The following is a 20,655-nucleotide window of genomic DNA, read 5'->3' as shown; positions in this document are numbered from 1 at the left end:
ACCAGTCCATTGTGAAGGAGATCAGCCCTGGGATTTCTTTGGAAGGAATGATGCTAAAGCTGAAACTCTAGTACTCTGGCCACCTCATGTGAAGAGTTGACTCATTGGAAAAGACTCTGATGCTGGGAGGGATTGGGGGCAGGAGGAGAAGGGGACGCCAGAGGATGACATGGCTGGATGGCATCACTGACTCGATGGACGTGAGTCTAAGTGAACTCCTGGAGTTGGTGATGGACAGGGAGGCCTGGTGTGCTGCGATTCATGGGGTCACAAAGAGTCGGACATGACTGAGCGAGTGATCTGATCTGATCTGAGATAAATTAACAGGAGAAAAATCACATAGAGTTTTGTAATCTGTATACTGGAGAGAGACCCTGAAAAACAGTAGCCAAATGACCAAATGAGGAAATGACCAAAGTCCTCATTTTAAATAATCTTCTCTGCTAAAGACAAGAGGATGTTGAGGCTGGGGAGTCATTTATAAGAGGAAAAGCACAGTAATCAAGGGTGATTGTGATGCAGATTTAAGTCATTACCTTCACCATTGCTAAGCCTTTCCAGAGATTTGGTTGTCCTCTTTCTTACGTGAGCTTCCCAGGTGGCTCTAGCGGTAAAGACTCCACCTGCCAATGCAGGAGATTGAAGAAGAACCCTTCCCTGGGTTAGGAAGATCCATACCCTGGCGGAGGAAATGGCAACACACTGCAGTATTCTTGCTTGGAGAATCCCATGCACAGAGGAGCCTGGTGGGCTGTGGTCCTTCAGGTCTCAAAGAGTCTTACACAACTGAAGCAACTTGGCATGCATGTAGGCATGCGTATGTATGCCCAGGCTTACAGATGGAGATTTCCCTTTTAAATGTACATGTTTCTTACCAAGCAGCAGCTCCTACTTGCTTTTCAGAGAATTTCCCATTTCTGCTGATTTTCAGAAAATAAGAGGCTTAAAACAATTAATATGCCAAGGAGACATGTTTTAGAGGGTCAAATTCTGCTCCCCTACATTCTCTCAGGCAAGGTATAGTCAGTTCAGTCACTCAGTCATGTAGGACTCTTTGAGACCCCACAGAGTGTAACACACCAGGCTCCCTGTCCATCACCAACTCCCAGAGCCTACTCAAACGCATGTCCACTGCATCGGTGATGCCATCCAAGCACGTCATCCTCTGCCCTTCACTTCATCTCCCGCCTTCAATCTTTCCCAGCATCAGGGGCTTTTCCAATGAGCTGGTTCCTCGCATCAGGTGGCCAAAGTATTGGAGTTTCAGCTTCAGCATCAGTCCTTCCAATGAATATTCAGGACTGATTTCCTTTAGGATTGACTGCTTGGATCTCCTTACAGTCCAAGGGACTCTCAAGAATCTTGACCAAACCACAATTCAATAGCGTCATTTCATTGGTGCTCAGCTTTCTTTATAGTCCAATTCTCACATCCATACATGACTACTGGAAAAACCATAGCTTTGACTAGATGGACCTTGGTTGGCAAAGTAATGTCTCTGCTTTTCAATACACTGTCTAGTTTGGTCATAGCTTTTCTTCCAAGGAGCAAGCGTCTTTTAATGTCATGGCTACAATCATCATCTGCAGTGATTTTGAAGCCCCCAAAATAAAGTCTTTCACTGTTTCCATTTTTTCCCATCTATCTGCCATGAAGTAGTGGGACCAGATGCCATGATCTTAGTTTTCTGAATGATGAGTTTTAAGCCAAATTTTTCACTCTCCTCTTTCACTTTCATCAAGAGGCTCTTTAGTTTTTCTTCGCTCTCTGCCATAAGTGTGGTGTCATCTCCAATTCTCAGGTTATTGATATTTCTTCTGGAAGTCTTGATTCCAGCTTCTGCTTCATCCAGCCCAGCATTTTGCATGTTGTATTCTGCATATAAGTTAAATAAGCAGGGTGACAATATACAGCCTTGACGTACTCCTTTCCCAATTTGGAACCAGTCTGTTGTTCCATGTCCAGTTCTAGCTGTTGCTTCTTGACCTGCATACAGATTTCTCAGGAGGCAGGTCAGGTGGTCTGATATTCTCGTCTCTTTAAGAATTTTCCACAGTTTCTTGTGATCCACACAGTCAAAGGCTTTGGCATAGTCAATAAAGCAGAAATAGATGTTTTTCTGGAACTCTCTTGCTTTTTCGATGACCCAGCAGATATTGCAATTTGAGTTCTGGTTCCTCTGCCTTTGCTAAATCCAGCCTGAACATCTGTAAGTTCACAGTTCACATACTGTTGAAGCCTGTCTTGGAGAATTTTGAGCACTACTATACTAGCGTGTGAGATGAGTGCAATTGTGTGGTAGTTTGAGCATTCTTTGGCATTGCCTTTCTTTGGGATTGATTTCTTTGGAATGAAAACTGACCTTTTCCAGTCCTGTGGCCACTGCTGAGTTTTCCAGATTTGCTGGCATATTGAATGCAACACTTTCACAGCATCATCTTTTAGGATTTGAAATAGCTCTACTGGAATTCTATCACCTCCACTAGCTTTGTTTGTAGTGATGCTTCCTAAGGCCAACTTGACTTCATATTCCAGGATGTCTGGCTCTAAGTGAGTGATCACACCATTGTGATTATCTGGATCATGAAGATCTTCTTTGTACAGTTCTTCTGTGTATTCTTGCTACCTTTTCTTAATATCTTCTGCTTCGGTTAGGTCCATACCATTTCTGTCCTTTACTGAACACATCTTTGCATGAAATATTCCCTTGGTATCTCTAATTTTCTTGAAGAGATCTCTAGTCTTTCCCATTCTATTGTTTTCCTCTATTTCTTTGCACTGATCACAGAGGAAGGCTGTCTTATCTCTCCTTGCTATTCTTTGAAACTCTGCATTCAGATCCTCTATCTTTCCTTATATCCTTTGCCTTTAGCTTCTCTTCTTTTCTCAGCTATTTGTAAGGCGTAGTCAGACAACCATTTTGCCTTTTTGCATTTCTTTTACTTGGGGATGGTCAAGGTATTGTAGTAGGATGTTTAAACAAAATTAACAATGTGACTGAGAAAGTCTGATGTTTCAAATATACATCTCATTTTCAGTGTAATTAATAAACAGTATTATTTCATCAATTGAATTAATGGTAAGCAAATAAGTTGAAAGCTTTTGTTTCTCATCCAGTATACTTTTTGAAACTAATTTAACTGAAAATATAAATTTATTGTGATGAGTATTTGTATCCTTAGTGATGCTGAAAGCTCAGCTTCTCTGTACATTGGTGCCTAATGAGTCTTAGAGACAAGAGTTTTGGGTGAAGAAGAAAATGAAAAGGCTTCCCTGGTAGCTCAGATGGTAAAAAAAATAAAAAAAATAAATCCCTGCCATTGAGGAGATCCGAGGAGCTTCCTGGGTGGGGAAGATCCCCTGGAAAAGGAAATGGTAACCCACTCCAGTATTCTTGCCTGGAGAATTCCATGGACAGAGGAGTCTAGTGGGTTACAGTCCATGGAGTCACAAAGATTTGGATAGGTCTAAGCAACTAAACACTCATTTATTCATAAAAAGATCGCTTTATTACTTTGCCAGGCAAAGGAAGCTGCAGTAAGCTAATGCCCTCAAAACTATGTGTCCCAACTTGGGGAAGATATTGAGAAGTTTTATAGTAATTATTCAAAGAAGGCATAATCATGATCTTTGATGGCCTCTACCTGCATCAGCTTAAAGAGGGGATTCAGCTCTCCAGCCAGAGATTGAGGCCAGGTTGTACAGTGAAAGCACTGAATCCTAGCCACCAGACCAGTGGTCAGTAACAAGACCCTGACCCTTGGCTTTGCAGAAAATAATTCCCACGAAGACAGAAAGTAGTAAAGCATGTAAAGTATTTATTAGGAGGAAAAGAATACTGTACGTATGTGGATAGACACACAGGCAGGCTTAGAGAATCCCTGAGTCACACCCTTATGGTGGTTTGAATTCTTTTGTTGTATATCACTTTTTTTTTTTTAGCCAGTCTCTTTGATTTGCCTGCTTCAGAGTTCATATTTGGTGTATCTCAGGATCCACCCATGTGTGTACACGCATCTTTTCGCCAAGATGGATCCTACTGAAGAGGCCTATGGGTAGCCTGCCATCAGTAGCATCTTTTCCCTTTTGACCTCCAAGGGGTCTTTCTGTGCTTCTGTATTTAGGGAAGTCTCTTGATTTCGAGAATGACAAATATGTGGTCTGAGAAGGACCTAGCCTCCTCTCTTATTTGTACTGAGTTCTTGTCTTGGAGTTTTGGTTCACAACCTGTAGATAGGGGAAATAGGTATAGGAAAGCTGGCTTCCCAGGTGACTCGGTGTAAAGAATCTGCCTGCTGATGCAAGAGACACAGGTTTGATCTCTGGATCAGGAAGATCCCTTGGAGAAGGAAATGGCAACCCACTCCAGTATTCTTGCCTGGAGAATCCCAGGGAAAGGGGAGCCTGGTGGGTATAGGCCATGGGGCTCACAAAGGTCAGACAAGATTTTGGGACTGAATAACAACAAACAACAAAACCTGGGACTGTCGTCTGAAGAGGGCTGCACTCTGTTGCCATGTGCTTGTAGAGCCTTCCGAATTGGGCCTTGGTTTATAACATATTTAAGATGAGCCAGGGTTTCTGGGTCAGTTAGCATGTCCAGAGTAAGGAATGGTCTTCCATTCCTTATATCATTTCACAATGACTCAATATAGTGGATGTTTTAGGAGCTGCCGTGACCTTTAAGAGGGCTATTGGCAGCAGGCGATAGCATGACTGATATTTCCAGACAGAGTTTGCCCGAGGTTTTCTTTATAGAGTATGGTTAGTCTGTTCATCTTTTCTTGAGGACTCAGGTGTCTGGGACAAATGGAGGTGGTAAATTTAATTCCTAAAACCTGCTAAAGCTGTTGTGTGATCTTTGCTACAAATGAAGGTCCATTGTCACTCTGAAGGTGGCAGGGTAACCGAAATCTACTTGAGTTGCCTTGTCTGTTCTAGTAGGGAAGGCCTCTATTCATCCAGTAAAAATGTCTTTTAAGACTAGTAAGTATGTGAATCCCTGGAAGGAGGGCATCTGAGTGGAATCTATTTGCCGGTTCTCTCCTGGGTTAGTCCCTTATCATGGCTAACAAGCAGAGGAGGCTTAACATTGCCTCCTAGATTATGGGTGATACATAGGGCACAGACTTAAGTGACTCTTTTAATTGTCTCTAGTAACTCTTTCCCTGTAAAAAGTAATAAAAAGTAGGAAAACAATCATAAACATTGCATTTCTCCCCAGATAGAATTTTATAGCCCTTTAATAATTTTCCATTGGTCAGAAAGACTTATGAGCAATTTCTGATCTATGTGCCACCAGTCATCTGTTCCCTCAGTCCCCCTCTATCTGTTTCCCAGTTCTCTTTGGAAGTCAAGTACCCGAGTATAATGTTAGAAGGGCTAAGAGATGCGACTAGAGCCATTTTGGCTGTGGGCATCAGGGCTGCTTCCTTCACTTCTCCATCTGCCCTGTGGTTTCCTTGGGAACTTTGAGAATTTCCCCTTCGGTGCCTGTGGCTGTGGATGACTACTACCTGTTTCAGTTTTTGGATTCTTTCTGTGAGATGTAAGATCTCAGTCTCATATTTTATAGGGATGTTTCTTGCATTTAGAAGTGCTCTCTCTTTCCAGAGAGTTATGTGGGTACATAAAACAAGGAAGGCTATTTTGAGTCTGTGTATGTATCAAAGGTTCGTCTAGTCAAGGCTATGGTTTTTCCTGTGGTCATGTATGGATGTGAGAGTTGGACTGTGAAGAAGGCTGAGCGCTGAAGAATTGATGCTTTTGAACTGTGGTGTTGGAGAAGACTCTTGAGAGTCCCTTGGACTGGATCCAACCAGTCCATTGTGAAGGAGATCAGCCCTGGGATTTCTTTGGAAGGAATGATGCTAAAGCTGAAACTCCAGTACTTTGGCCACCTCATGCGAAGACTTGACTCATTGGAAAAGACTCTGATGCTGGGAGGGATTGGAGGCAGGAAGAGAAGGGGACGACAGAGGATGAGATGGCTGGATGGCATCACCAACTCGATGGATGTGAGTTTGAGTGAACTCTGGGAGTTGGTGATGGACAAGGAGGCCTGGCGTGCTGCGATTCATGGGGTCACAAAGAGTCAGACACAACTGAGTGACTGAGCTGATCTGATCTGATCTGATGTATCCTTCCCCTAGGGTTAAGACGGGTTAGATCTATCAGTTCAGCCTTATGTGCCAAGGTGATTGGTGGCAAAGGTTTTGCTTTTGTGACACTATGAGTGCTCATGATAGTGTACCCTGCCCTCCTGACTCCATCTCTAACAAAACTACTGCCATCAGTGAACTGTTGGTTTTCTACAGCCTGTTAGGTCAGACCTACAGGCATAAACCTGGTCAAGGGTTTTGAGGCAAGAATATGTTAGCTCTGAGCTTTTGGCAGGCATTAAGGTAGCTGGGTTAAGAGTGTGGCAAATTTTGAGGGTTAGCTCTGGAAAGTCAAGGAGCAGAGCCTGGTACTTGATAAGGTGACCTCCAGTTAGCCCATGGTAGCCTTTTATCACTAAGACCCCTTGCACTTGATGAGGAGTTTGGATTTTCAGCAGCTGTTCAAAGGTAAGCTTATTCACTTCTTCCACCAATAAATATGTGGCAGCTACCACCTGGAAGCAGGCAGGCCAACCTAGGGGCAGGGAGTCTATCTAGTTGCTTGGAAAAGTATCCTATAGACTGAGGAGCTTCCCCTAGCTTCTGTATAAGTACCCCCTAAAACTGTCCTTTGCTTTTCAGTGACATACAAGGTGAATGCCTTTCTCAAATTGGGGAGACCCAAAACAGGGACTCTGTTGAGAGCTTGCTTGATATCATTAAAAGTCTGTTCCTGTTCCCTGTTTCAAAGTAACACTTCTGTGTCTGGGCCTTTAGTGGCTTCATGCAGGAGCTTAGCCATTAGCCCAAATCCTGGAATCCAAATTCTATAAAATCCTGCCATGCTCCAAAAGGTACAGAGATGTTTCTTTGTCTTTGGAACAGCTTAGGCCTAATATAGCTTGTTTTCTCTTTGGAGATAACTGTCTATTATGGGGTTTAAAATATATCCCAGATATTTAACTTGTTGCTTTGAAACGTGTGCCTCTTTCTGAGAGACTCTGTAACCCTGGGCCCCAAGGAAATTAAGGCCTTTGATGGTATTTTGATCTGAGGACTCCATGGAGAGACTAGATATTAATATATCTTCTGTGTACTGTAGAAGAGCACCTCTTTTTTGGTTTATTTCCCTTAGTTCCTTTCCTAGGGCCTGAGTGAACAGGTGTGGGCTGTCCCCAACCCCCTGAGGCAATACTGTCCGGGTGTATTGTTGCATTTGGCCTGAGTCAGTATTAGTCCACTCGAGGACAAACGATGTTTTGATGAGGAATGAACTGGGATACAAAAGGAGGCATCCTTGAGATCGAGTACAGTGAACTGTTTTAACATTCTCAGGGATTTGGGCTAACATACTATAAGGATTGGCCACAAGGGAATGCATAGGGACTACTGCGTTGTTTACTGCTCTGAGGTCTTACACCATTCTATAGACCCCATTTGGCTTAACAACTGGAATAGGAGCATTGTATGGAGACCGGCAGGACACCAAGAGGCCTTCAGAATTTATCTACAAAGTGTTGTAAACCCTTCTTCGCTTTCGACTTTTTAGGATATTGTCTCGTTAGGATAGGCAGTTTCTGCATGCATGCTCAGTTCCTGTCGTGGCTGACTCTGCAGCCCCCTGGACTGTAGCCTACCAGGCTCCTCTGTCCATGAGATTTTCCAGGCAAGGTTGCTGGAGTGGGTTGTCATTGCCTTCTCCAGGAGATCTTCCTTACCCAGGGATTGAACCTGGGTCTCCTGAAGCTCCTGCATTGGCAGGAGGCTTCTTTACCAGTGAGCCACCCGGGAAGCCCTGGTCTGGCTCAGTCAGAGTCAAAATAAGGGGCTGCCTGGGGCCTCCTAACCTGAGTATGGTTCAGGGGGTACTCAGAAGGTCCCTCCCAAGGAGAGGGGTAGGACACTGAGGCACAACTGGAAAGGCATCTGAAATCAACTGCTGCTAAAATTGGCAAGTGAGAGGTCCAGCGAAGTAATGAGTGTAAGACTTTCCATTGACACCAGTCACAGTGCAGCTTTTAGAGGAGAGAGACCCAGTGTGAAAAATTAACACAGAGTAAGTAGCTCCTGAATCAATTAAGAAATTGACTTTCTTAGCTGCCATGTCAAGGGCTCCCTGGGGCTCTTCCATCAAAATAGGCGTCTGATTGGGAGGAGCCACCAGAATCCCCAGGCCACCTCAGTCATTCAGCATGGCCATCTCCGGAGTGGGCACCCCACTTCTCCTTCCAGACTGAGGACAGTCCCTCTTCCAATGACCTGTTTGTTCTGCAGGTTGGGCATGGCCCAGGGGACTCTTTCTGGCAATCTCAGGCCCTGGGGCTGGTTGACGTGAATTTGTAGTAACAGCATCCCCCCTTGTTGCTCTTAACTCCAGATGGATAGGTGGACTTCATTGGCCCCCTTGGGCTGTCCTAAGGTTGCAAGGCATGGCTGACAGCAACAGTTATCAGTTGTGCATGAACGCTAGCCTGTCTTTTCTCTTGTTGGGTTCTCTCTTTCTCCTGATCTTGGTCTCCATTATTAAATACCCCAAAGGTCACATCTAAAAGCTGGGGCAAGGGTGTTTGTGGGCCAAATTGTAACTTTGGGAGTTTCCATCCAATATGAGTGGCAAACTGGCTAATAAAATGCTGTCCCAGCAGAGAATGACCTTTGGAAATGGGGGGAGTCTGCATGCAATATATTGGTATAATATCTAAATGCCTCTACAAGCCACCCATGAAAGAGGGCTGGATTTTTCCCCCCTTAGGTCACTCCTTCAACCCTTTCATAGTTAACTCACTTTTTGATACACTTTCTCATGCCTTCTAATATACATTGGATCGTGTGCTTCTTGGCTTCTGTTCCCTCCCAAGAATTATGATTCCAAAAGTGTTCCTGATTCAGGACTACATCTCTACTCAAAGCATAATGTTCAGATTGGACTCTGGCAAGCTAATCAGCATGCCTCTAGCTGCTGTCCAGATTATCTGTTTTCCTCAGGGGTACAGCAGGTAGACAGAGCTACTTGAACATCTTCCAAGTTAAATCATAGACCAGGGTGAGGGCATGAAACCCTTCAGTAAACTTACTAGCGTCTTCAAAAATTGACCCAGTTTCTGTTTGTATTGAGCTAAGTCAGTTAAAGTAAAGGTCACATGTACTCTAATTGTCTCTTTGCCATTTGTCACTTCCTTAAGAGGGCATAATCCTGGGTGATAGGAAGCTCCACTGTAACTTACCCCAGCAGGACTAACTTCTGTTTCTTGGGGTAACAGATGGTATGGAAGGACATAGGGAGGTGGAGTTTGGGATTGGAGGGAGGGACTGGGAGAAGTAAATAGCTCCAGAGATGTAGGGATATTGTCAGGAACAGGAAGAGCTAGGTTTCCTCCCTGGAGAGATGGAAGAGCTTAGAAAAAGATCATCTAAAATGTCGGGAGAGTTTTCTGGTTTTCCAGGTTTTAAATTACAGGAGCTGTGTAGAGCAGTATTTTGGTAAAGGTCCATGAAGTCCTGAATGTAGAGAATCTCACTCCACTTTACCATCCTGCAGCAATAAAGATCCAATTGCAGAATGGTTTTATAATTTAGAGACTCATTTTCAGGCCATTTTTCTCCATTCCTCAACTTATACAAAGGCCAGGCATTGCTACAGTACAATTTAAGTTCCTCTTTTTTTAACTCTTTAAGAATTTCCAATTCTTAAAGAAACACTCCAGAGATGTTTCTTCTGGCTTGGAGAGGGATCCTCCCGTGATGAGTAACTTGCAACCAAGAACAAGAGAGTGCTCCTAGAATGAAATACATCGTCCTGGAAACATTTACCAGGAGGTTTTAACCTGAAGCGATTCTGAGCATTCCCTAAATTCCCTTGGATCCCAATGAGGTTTCAAGTATCCTCTCCTCTCCCATTGATTTCTGACAATGTATCTGGCTCCCATGATACCCTGTGCAGGGCACCCAACCCAGAATGGCCAGAAAAGGGCTTCTGAATGAGAGTAGACCAGTTGCCAGGACTTGGAGTGATCCCTTGTCTATAGAGTTTATGTCCTAAGATAATTCTCCCTATTTTGGAGTTTATTTCTTGTGCCTGAGCAACTACAAAGTTTATAATTTGGGCTTCTGGGTAGTGGCTAGCCCGATAGGCTGTCACACATATGCAGTCAGGGAGGTCTCCTGACTTTGAGAACGAGAAATATGTGGCCTGGGCAGGACTCAGCCTCCTCCCTTAACTGTCCTGCTATTCTCATCTTGGAGTTTCAATCAATAGGGAATGAATCTCCTATCACTTTACCCTGGTGGGGCTCATCTACTTCCTACCTCAGTTTCAATTCCTTCTATGGGGCGTTTTTTCTGGTTTTGATTTACCTGAACCATGTTTGGTTATATCTCAGGATCTTCACATGTGTGCACTTGAATCTCTTAACCAAGATGGATTCTACTGAAGAGACATGTGGGTAGACTAACATCAGTTAGCATTTCTCCCCTTTTGATGACCTCCAAGGAGACTTTCTGTTTATGTGTAATTGAAGAGGTCTCACGACTTTGAAATATGTAGTTGGGAAGGGCCCAGTCTCCCTTCTTAGTTTCCCTGCCATTCTCATCTTCGACTTTGGGTCTATAGGGAATAAATTTTCTATCACCTTATCCTGGGGGTGGAGAGCATTTACTTCCTGCCTCAGTTAGTCCATGGGCATTCTTCTGATCCTGGGAAAGACTGAAGGCAAAAGGAGGAGGGGGCAGCAGAGGATGAGATGGTTAGATAGTATTACCGACTCAGTGAACATGAGTTTGAGCAAACTCCAGGAGATAGTGAAGAACAGAGGAGTCTTGAATGCTGCAGTCCATAGGGTTGCAGAGTCAGACATAGCTTAGTGGCTGAACAACAACATTCTTCTGATGGGTTTGTGGTGACGTAAGTAGGAATCAGTATCATCAACCTTCGGGTCTAACTGGTCTGGGATCTACATGCTTGTAATTGTTCATTTCTCTTACCTGGAAGGGTTTCAATATCTGGAATTAGCTCAAAGATATCTTTATGTGTATCCCTTGATGGGGAATCAGGACCTTACCTCAAGGCTGCTCTTCACTGCTTATTTCTCCTTGGTCTCACATCCCCTCCCTTCCCTGATTAACAACAGCTTGAGTCTGTCCACTGGAATTCAGGGAAGGACATGGAGGCTGAATGAAGGCTGTTTTCTGTAATCAAAGAAATGGGGGGACACAGAAATACTTTGTGCCCTGGAGCCCTACAGGGCCCTCTGTGGTCTCATTAGGTCTTAGATTCACTCATTTCTAGTCAGTAGGATGAGTTCATTCTTTGTGCCTAGTTTAGAGAAATTTAAAGGATGATAGAACTATCCATCAAATAGTCTGTTATTTATTTGGGATAACAAATTGCTGAATAAAATAAAAGTCAAAATGTAATATACAGCAAAAACGCATGACAAGCCCATGCCATGGGTGAACAAGGGAGAGAACATCTAGAATAGCAAAGTTAAGATAAGGAAGAAAGGAAATGTAAGCCATTCTCTAAGAGATGTGTTGCTGAATACAAGCAAGTTAATGTGCCCTTACAGAGAAGGAGGCCAAACAAATCCACATATCAGTTTGTAGCAGAGAAAAGTTTATTGCAGAACAGACAAGGAGAAAGCACAGTGCAAGCTAAAAAGCCCAAACTCTCTGAAGGTTGTCAAGGAAGTGTTTTATAGGTAAAATTTGGGGTGAGGACTGCAGGGTGTGAGACTCTTTTGATTGGTTGGTGGTAAGGTAATGAGGCGATGCTCCAGGAATCTTGTGTTCAGCCTGGTGTTAGCATTCTCCCCTCGGGTGGTGGTCTTTGTTCCTGCAGAAGAATTCAAAGATATTGTTATGTATATTTCTTCAGGAGTACCCAGGACCCTGCCCCATCATTGCACTGCTATTTTCTTGACTGTTCCTCCTTTGCTTCTGCCTTTCTTCACTTTTCTGATTAGCAACTATTTGAATCTGCCCTTTGGTAGACTCAGAAGGTCTAGGACACTGAAGCCTTGTTCCTATAAATAAAAAATGGCAGACTTGAAAAGGATTTGTACCTGGGAGGGCCCCATAGGGTCCTGCTCTGTTTTAGAAGCAAATAGTGACAAAATCTATAATGGTCTCTGACATATATTGGAGAAATAGAAAGTCTTATGAAAGCTATATTTTAGTAAAATTTTGGATACTGATATAGAGGTTCAACTGGATACAAGAAGGCATGGTACTGACTTTTAAAATTTAAGATATCATTTCAATTATATATTTAAAAAATAATAATGAAGGGATGCAGGTGTTTCTATTCAGGCAGAAAATAATGATTTTATAATTTCCCATTTTGTCTGTGTGTATAATACAAATGATGTTACCAATTACCTATCAATAGACACAGCTGTTGCCTGGAGCTAGATGATTTCAGCACATCTTGAAGCTCAAATTAATGAGTCTGCATTACTGATTAGAATGAAAACATAATTTATATGCAAGTGATTCCCTAGGCTTTGGAGTAAAGCAAGCTAGAGATTATATGAATTTGGTAATTTCAAATATCTATTCTAAAAGAGTATGCCCATTTTAGGACATATATTTAAATTATTTATCTAAAATATATAAAAATACTTATAGTAAAATAATTAGAAGCAAGTTTATGTTTAGGACTTAATGAAGGAAGAGAACTTGGTAATAGTAATTATAAATAATATTTAAGCAAATTATATTTTATACTGCAGTTTATATGAAATAGTACTAAAATAAGAATTGTGTTATTGAATAGCACCAGGAATAACTCCAAAACTCAGGTCACAGCTCATGAGATAATACAGCATTTAGGTCATTTAGTCTTTCTGACTGTAATCCCCAAGCATGAGATAAACAAATGTGTCCTAACTCTGGCCCCTGACTCTTAAAGACTAGTGACCAAAAGATAAGAAATAGGAAACCCAGAAGAAAAATACAGTTAAGTTTTGCTTACCAACTTCAAACTTGTTTCATGCACTACATAATGTTTGAAAATCCTTCGGGATGATTAAATTCACACCTATTGATATCTGGTGCTTACCAAAGCATAAACACACTGCCTCTGAGGATTTAAAGTTACTTTTAAAGGGTGTTAACACAATCCATTATATTCACTTTGGAATTTTCTTACTATAATACTATAATAATGGGCTGAATCAGCTTTGCTGAATCGAATTTCTCTTGAATAGCTTTATTCTGTTTCTCAAGTCCTCATTTTGTTGACCAAGATGATCTGGACATAAATTTAAGTAACTTCTGGTACTGAATTCCCTTTTATCATTTGTCTATTAATAGTATTTTTGTCATCAGCTCTAAAATAGACTAGTGAATCAATAATTTGTTTTTATTGATTTGGATAATGGAATAGACATTTACATTATAATATATTTGTAAGAACTTATTTAAATCAATTATATTTCTAGTGTCTTTTTGTTAAAACACAAGTAATACTTCCTTTTAAATAAAATCTAGCCATAAAATCTATTCAAAAATTAATTCAAAATCTAGGATAATTCAGACCTGGCCTCTTTAGACCTAAGAAAAGTCTTTTCACATAGTACATATTTAATAAATAGAAATAGAAATAATCCAAGTTTGAGTTTATATTACATAGGTAAAAATAAAATGTTAATAAAAAAGTAAACATGATCACAGGTAAAGCATATTCTCTGAGATAAAATATATTCACTATTGATATAATAATTATTAGTATTGATATAGTAGTGGAAAGTCATATCTATTAATATGTATATTATTTCAAAAGTATGTATTTATGTAAGTAAATTATAAAAGACATAGAGTAAACAGTGCTTGGTTAGCCTAATTAAAATGAATAGATCTAAAAAGGATATCATCATTTTATTAACATTTAAGAGATATTTCTGTGTATTGATTTGGTGTTAGGATTGATTCCTCTCACTGCAATGAAAATAGCAAGCCATGCTACCAAGAGAAATAAGACTTTGTATAAAATGTTATTTCACTCACTGCCATCTATTTACATTAGTACTTCATTTACTAAAGCATCCAGTGGTAATTTTTTAATGTATGGAATAACTTGAACTGAATTGGTAGCTTAGAGGGAGCACCTTTCATTTTTTTACATGCAAGCTATTGAAAGACCTCTACCGGGTTAAAAAGCTAAGGTGATACATTTAAGAAATACAAAAAAAAAATTAACGTAAGATAACTGATACTTTCCTTTCTGGAAAAGCAATGCAGTTTAAGTAGAAATCAGTAGAAATGATCTTAGTTCAGCACAGTTATCACTGTTATAGCTAGAGGCAGGCCATGGAATTGACAAGCAGTCCTTTCCTATTTAATCCCCACACAGACTATTTCACTACATAATTTTCAAAAGGTATTTGTTACATAACCCTTTGTTCATCCAATGACAACAGGTTCAAAAAATTATTATCACTTTAATGTTTAACACAGTTTATTTTTATCTGGGCGTGATTTCCTTGGGAGCGCTTCCCATTGTGGATTCATGTTTAAAAAGAGAATGCAATTACACCACACAGAAATATGTGCTGTGGTGACTTTTCCTTCTGGTATAAGATTGCATATCTGATACACAGGGACCACCACCAGCCAGCAAGAAAAACTGAGCCTCACTGAGTGTCTAGTGAAGATGAATTTAGAAAGCTACTCCCTGTTACAATAGCTCACCGAGTATAGGGGAAAAACCCCAGAAAGTTCAACTCTTAAAAGGCTCAAAGATACAAATGTTTTTCCATTTATTCTCGATTGTTGAATCATTATATAGTAGTGAAACCTCACATGCAGCTGGCCTATAGCTTTAAATTTTAGAGGAGGAGCTAACAATCCACACCCATGTTGTGCATATAAAAGAAGCCCCGTTAGTGGTTTTAGGGAAAATGCCACAGGATTACTTAGAACTATTTAAGAAGAATAAAGAGGAAGAAGAGAAAAAAGAGAGAAAGAGAGAGAAAATCAGGCTTGATCCCACAGTATGAAAAGAGGCTAACATGTACACAGTAAAATAAGCACAAATTGTCAAAGAAGAATTACAATTTATATTTTCAAGAAAGTGTAAAATGAACTTTATGAAACAAACAAAAAAAAGATAAGAATGATACAACAGTGGAATCATTCACTGTTTAGAATGGAATTAGAAAAGAAGGAATTAGATACAGGACCAAAATAAAGGGGAATTTGATAAGATCAGAAAAGACTGCAACATCAGAAATAATACAGCTGGATCAAGACGATATTAGGAGCAGAAGGATAGAATCCAAATTGTGGAAAATGAATCAGTACTGTACTATGAAGGACAAGCCTGAGATTATTTGTTACACTGATGGAAAAAGATAGATGATAGAGTCTGAAGCAAAAAGTGAACATGCAACATGGAAAGATAAAACAAGAAAGAAAAGTGGATAATATTATATATAAATATAGATGCATTACTTCTAAAGACAATACTAGCAAATCGAATCAAACCTAATAAGAAAATAGTAGTCTATTACCAAGTTATTCCTGTAGTATACTCATAATTCAACATTAAGAAATGTATACTGATATAATCTATTGCATTGAGAGAGAAATAAAGAGGTAGTATTTGATATCTCAATAGATAAAATATACTGAAGATAATGTTTGAGACAATTTATGGTTTATATACTATTAACTAATTTCAGTTTCCACAGAAAACTTATGCTAGTTACGCTCATCATCATCATTTACTAGATGAGGAAATTAAGGCAGAGAGATTAAGAGACCACGTCAAGCTCATCCAGTTAGAAAGTGAAAGTTATGATATAAAGAATGCAATTTTTTTATTGTTTAAAAATTAGGTGTTTGTATTTATTCATTTGTGTATAATACGAATACAGGTGGTCTTATGAATAAATAATTAGGCAAAATTGATCTAAAAATCTGAAGGATAAATTACTATATAACATATAATTGTACATAAGCTGTGCTTATCTCACACACTAGCAAGGTGGTGCTGAAAATCCTTCAAGGTAGCCTTCAACAGTATGTGAACTGAGAACTTCCAGATATACAAGCTGGATTTAGAAAAGGCAGAGGAACCAGAGATCTAATTGCCAACATCCATTGGATCACTGAAAAAGCAAGGGAATTCTAGAAAAACATCTACTTCTGCTTCATTGACTATGTTAAAGCCTTTGACTGTATGGATCACAAAAAACTGGAAAATTCTTAGAGATGGGAATACCAGACCACCTTACCTGCCTCCTCAGAAACTTGTATGCAGGCCAAGAAGCAAGTGTTAGAACTGGACACAGAACAACAGACTGGTTCCAAATTGGCAAAGGAGTACTTAAAGGCTGTGTATGTCACCCTGCTTGTTTAACTTCTATGCAGAGGATATCATGAAAAAGCCAGGCTGGATGAAGTGCAACCTGGAATCAAGATTGCCAAGAGAAATACCAGTCACCTCAGATATGCAGATGACATCACCCTAATGGCAGAAAGTGAAGAGGAGTAAAGAGACTCTTGATGAAGGTGAAAGAAGAGAGTGAAAAGCTGACCTAAAACTCAATATTCAAAAAACTAAGATCATGGCATCAGGTTCCATCACTTCATGGTAAATAGATGGGGGAAAAATGGAAACAGTGACAGACTTTATTTTCTTAGGCTCCAGAATCACTACAGATGGTGACTGCAGCCATGAAAGTAAAAGACACTTTCTTCTTGGAAGAAAAGCTATGACAAAACTAGACAGTGTATTAAAAAGTAGGGACATCACTTTGCCAGCAAAGGTCTGTATAGTCAAAGCCATGGTTTTTCCATTAGTCATGTATGGATGTGGTAATTGGACCTTAAAGAAGGCTGAACAACGAAGAACTGATGCTTTCAATTCTTTCAATGAGAAGACTCCTGAGATTCCCTTGGACTGCAAGAGATCAAACCAGTCAATCCTAAAGGAAATCAGCTCTAAATATTCATTAGAAGGACTGATGCTGAAGCTTAAGCTCCAGTACTTTGGCCATCTCCTGTGAAGAGCCGACTCATTGGAAAAGACCTTGATGCTGGGAAAGATTGAAGGCAGGAGAAGAAGGGGATGACAGAGAATGAGATGTCTGGATAGCACCACCGACTCAATGGACATGAACTTGGGAAAACTCCAGGAAATAGTGAGGGATGCTGAGGCTTGCCATGTCCTCTATCTTGGCTGAATTGATGCTTACTATAATATATATTGATCAAATATTATTGACTTGTGCATTTAAAATGAATTTTATTGCATGTAAATTATACCTCAATAAAGCTGACTTTTTAAATTGCATCTATTAAAATACTGATTGCCTAGCATTAAAATACCAGATTTTAAAACTCAATGGGTTCAAATTCTGCCTCTGCTATTTTCTTACTGTATGATATAAGGCAAATTACTGAATCACTCTAAGTTTTCTTATCTATAACATGAGGATACAGTATTAAGTACTTCACAGAATTGTTGAGAGGATTCATTCTTACCTGAAGTGTTCAACATATTGTATTATTATTATCATCATTACTGTTAGTACTATGTGCAAGACATGAGACTGTTGAGATACATCAAATCATAAGACAAAACTTGTTTTCATTTTCTCTTAAGACAATTCTTTTAGGGAAAAAGAGATTTGGATGAAAAGTAAACTAAAAATGAACTAAGATTGATGTTAATTGATGATAAAAAATTCGATAAACTTTGACCATTATAGACAGTACATGATTATATGCTGTATTAGTTTTCTGTTGCCACTGTACAAAAATTACCACACACTTCATGACTTAAAACAACCACATGTGTTATCTTAAAGTTCTACAGAACAGAAATTTAAAATGAGTATGCTGCTGCTGCTGCTGCTAAGTCGCTTCAGTCGTGTCTGACTCTGTGCGACCCCATAGACGGCAGCCCACCAGGCTCCCCCGTCCCTGGGATTCTCCAGGCAAGAACACTGGAGTGGGTTGCCATTTCCTTCTTCATTGTGTGAAAGTGAAAACTGAAAGTGAAGTCGCTCAGTCGTGTCCAACTCTTAGCGACCCCATGGACTGCAGCCTACCAGGCTCCTTCATCCATGGGGTTTTCCAGGCAAGAGTACTGGAGTGGGGTGCCGTATAATGGAGCTAAAATCAAGAAGTCAGCAGGGTTGCTGTCTTCTGAAGGCTCTAGGGGAGAATCTGTCTCTTTGTCATCTCTAGCTTCCAAAGGCTGCTTGCATTCAGCTTGTAGCTCCTTCATTCATTTTTAAAACCAGCAGTGTTGCATCTTCTCATTCACATGACCTTCTCTCCTGTATCAAGTTTCCATCTTAGAAAAAAAGATATATGTGATTAAACATAAGGCCCACTGAGATTATTTGAAATAATCTTCCCATCTCAAAATTCTTAATTTAATCATATCTGCAAAGTCTCTTTGCCATATAAGAAAACATTCAGAGGTTCTATAGATTAGCACGTGATCATCTCTGGAGACCCGCCATGTATGCCAAGTGTCCTAAGAGGAAGATTGGAAATGAGAGAGGAAGAGAAGAGGAGACACTGGAATAGTGATGAAATTTCATTTTTAAAAGTTTAAAAGTGCTCAGTTAAGGAGAAACAAGTATGAAGCCAAAATAAATACACAGAATAAAATTACATTGTTATTTTTAGGTGTTTTAAATGTCTATCTACGTTTGAAAGGACAGACAACCATAGAGAATCCACTGTGGTCTTCAAGTGGGAACAAAGGACAACGATGGAATGAGGCACATGTTAATATATATCCAATTACTTCATTTCAGGTAAGAAAAGAACAGTCACGTCTATGGATAGATTGTTGCACCTGAGCATAATGTTAAAGGCAGAACTTGAGCAAATTAGAAAAATAGTATGTAAAAATTCTGATATAAGCATCACAAAAATCACATGATTGTTTCCCTTTATTCTAAAAGCAGTGTATAAAGGGAAAATGCCCTTTTCTTTTATTAAGTAACATTTCTCAAGTAATATGTTTGAATAATGGTCTATCTGAATTCAAATGACTTGCCTGGAGAAAATGTTATCCATTTCTATAAAATCATATGTGTATATTTTGTTCCTTGAAGACAAACAACATAGATTCTTATATAACAGAAGCTGAATAATCAATTCTCAATCTGAATTTTACTTGATGGAATTTTGTATGCTTTAACAAAATGTGTCTTTTTGTCATTTTAGTAATTTATTACTTTGATTTTCAATGTCAGAGAACTTTAAACAAATTGCTTTTATTTGTTTTTATGTAGAAAAGAAAGGCTTAGATAGGATTAAGAGAAAGAACTAGTTGCAAATATATAAAAAATATTTTAGTGTTTATACTAGTCATCACGGCTAGAAACAATTTATCATGAAGCTGTTTTAATGAAGAAAATAATGTAGCTTACTGATTTTAATAACTTTATATAATATATGTGTTTTATATACTCAGGTTGAGGTTTTTTTTTCATACTGGGGAGTTCTTAATTGCATTTTATGGCATTTAGTAAGGGTATGGAAATTCAGACAGCATCAATTATGCTAATTTTTAATTGGTGGAATACTCTTTTTTGGTAACCTAATCTATAAAGCTGTAATGATTTTGATTAGAAATTGCATTACTAAAACTTACCAAGATGATAAAAATGCATTCAGTTGTTCACTCTGGTAAAGAATAATGGAGTAAGTCTAGTTGATTATCTAAAAACACATAAAAGCAACTCAAATCATAGATCCTAATAATTTTTTTCTATGAAAAATAATAAAATAGTAAAAATGGAATATATGGCAGCATATTATTAAACTAAATTAAACTTGTAAAGATGGAACTCCAAAGCATTACTGATAGAAGTAACCTTAATATTAAAATGTGCGTACCTCTATACGCATCAAAAAAATCTTTCTAAAAAGACATATTTTTGCTTTATATATCACTGCCCTAATTAACACAAAATTATTAAATCAAATATATATACAGTAAGCATTTAAGGGAATAGTTATATTAATGTTTCCTTCAGAGTAATTCCTTGATGCTATAGACATCAATTTAGTCAATATTTATTAAGTACTTCCAAAATAGGTTTCCCTGATGGCTCAGCGGTAAATAATGTGGCAACAATGCAGGAGACTTGGATTCAACCCCTGGGTTGGGAAGATCCCATGAAAAAAGAAATATCGGGGTGGCAACCCACTCCAATATTCTTGCCTAGGAAATCCCAGGGACAGAGGAACCTGGCAGGCTACAGTCCATGGGGTTGCAAGGTCAGAGATGACTAAGCAACTAAACCAACACCACCACACCTTCAGGACAGTCATTTATTGTCACAGACAACAACTCAGTACTTATTGAGCTAGTACCGTATGTCAGGCACATTGCTAGGCATAAAGATTTAATAATGATTGTTTACTTCAGATTGGTGGGAATACATATCTAAACACATGCATTGCATAATGTAATAATGTCAGTAGTAAAATATGCAGAAGTTTCTATGAGCACACATAATGAACAAGAAGAGTATGGAGGAGAAGCAAGAGGAGCCTGTAGCTTGGGGTGAAACCTGATCTG

The 20,655-nt window shown here is 39.4% G+C and overlaps 1 protein-coding gene across 1 annotated transcript in view; it reads left to right on the top strand.

Moving 5' to 3' along the window:
* Nucleotides 1-20,655, top strand: part of MDGA2 (MAM domain containing glycosylphosphatidylinositol anchor 2) — a 926,008-nt gene that overhangs the window by 889,079 nt on the left and 16,274 nt on the right. The window contains exon 15 of the mRNA XM_002690859.7: nt 18,747-18,877. Coding sequence (XP_002690905.2) covers nt 18,747-18,877 — 131 coding nt within the window. The remainder of the gene's footprint in view (nt 1-18,746; nt 18,878-20,655) is intronic.

This window comes from Bos taurus, chromosome 10 (assembly GCF_002263795.3).
Source record: "Bos taurus isolate L1 Dominette 01449 registration number 42190680 breed Hereford chromosome 10, ARS-UCD2.0, whole genome shotgun sequence".
NCBI classification, from domain to species: domain Eukaryota; kingdom Metazoa; phylum Chordata; class Mammalia; order Artiodactyla; family Bovidae; genus Bos; species Bos taurus.
Note: the sequence above shows the minus strand (reverse complement) of the source record. Positions and strands in the feature narration are given on the sequence as shown.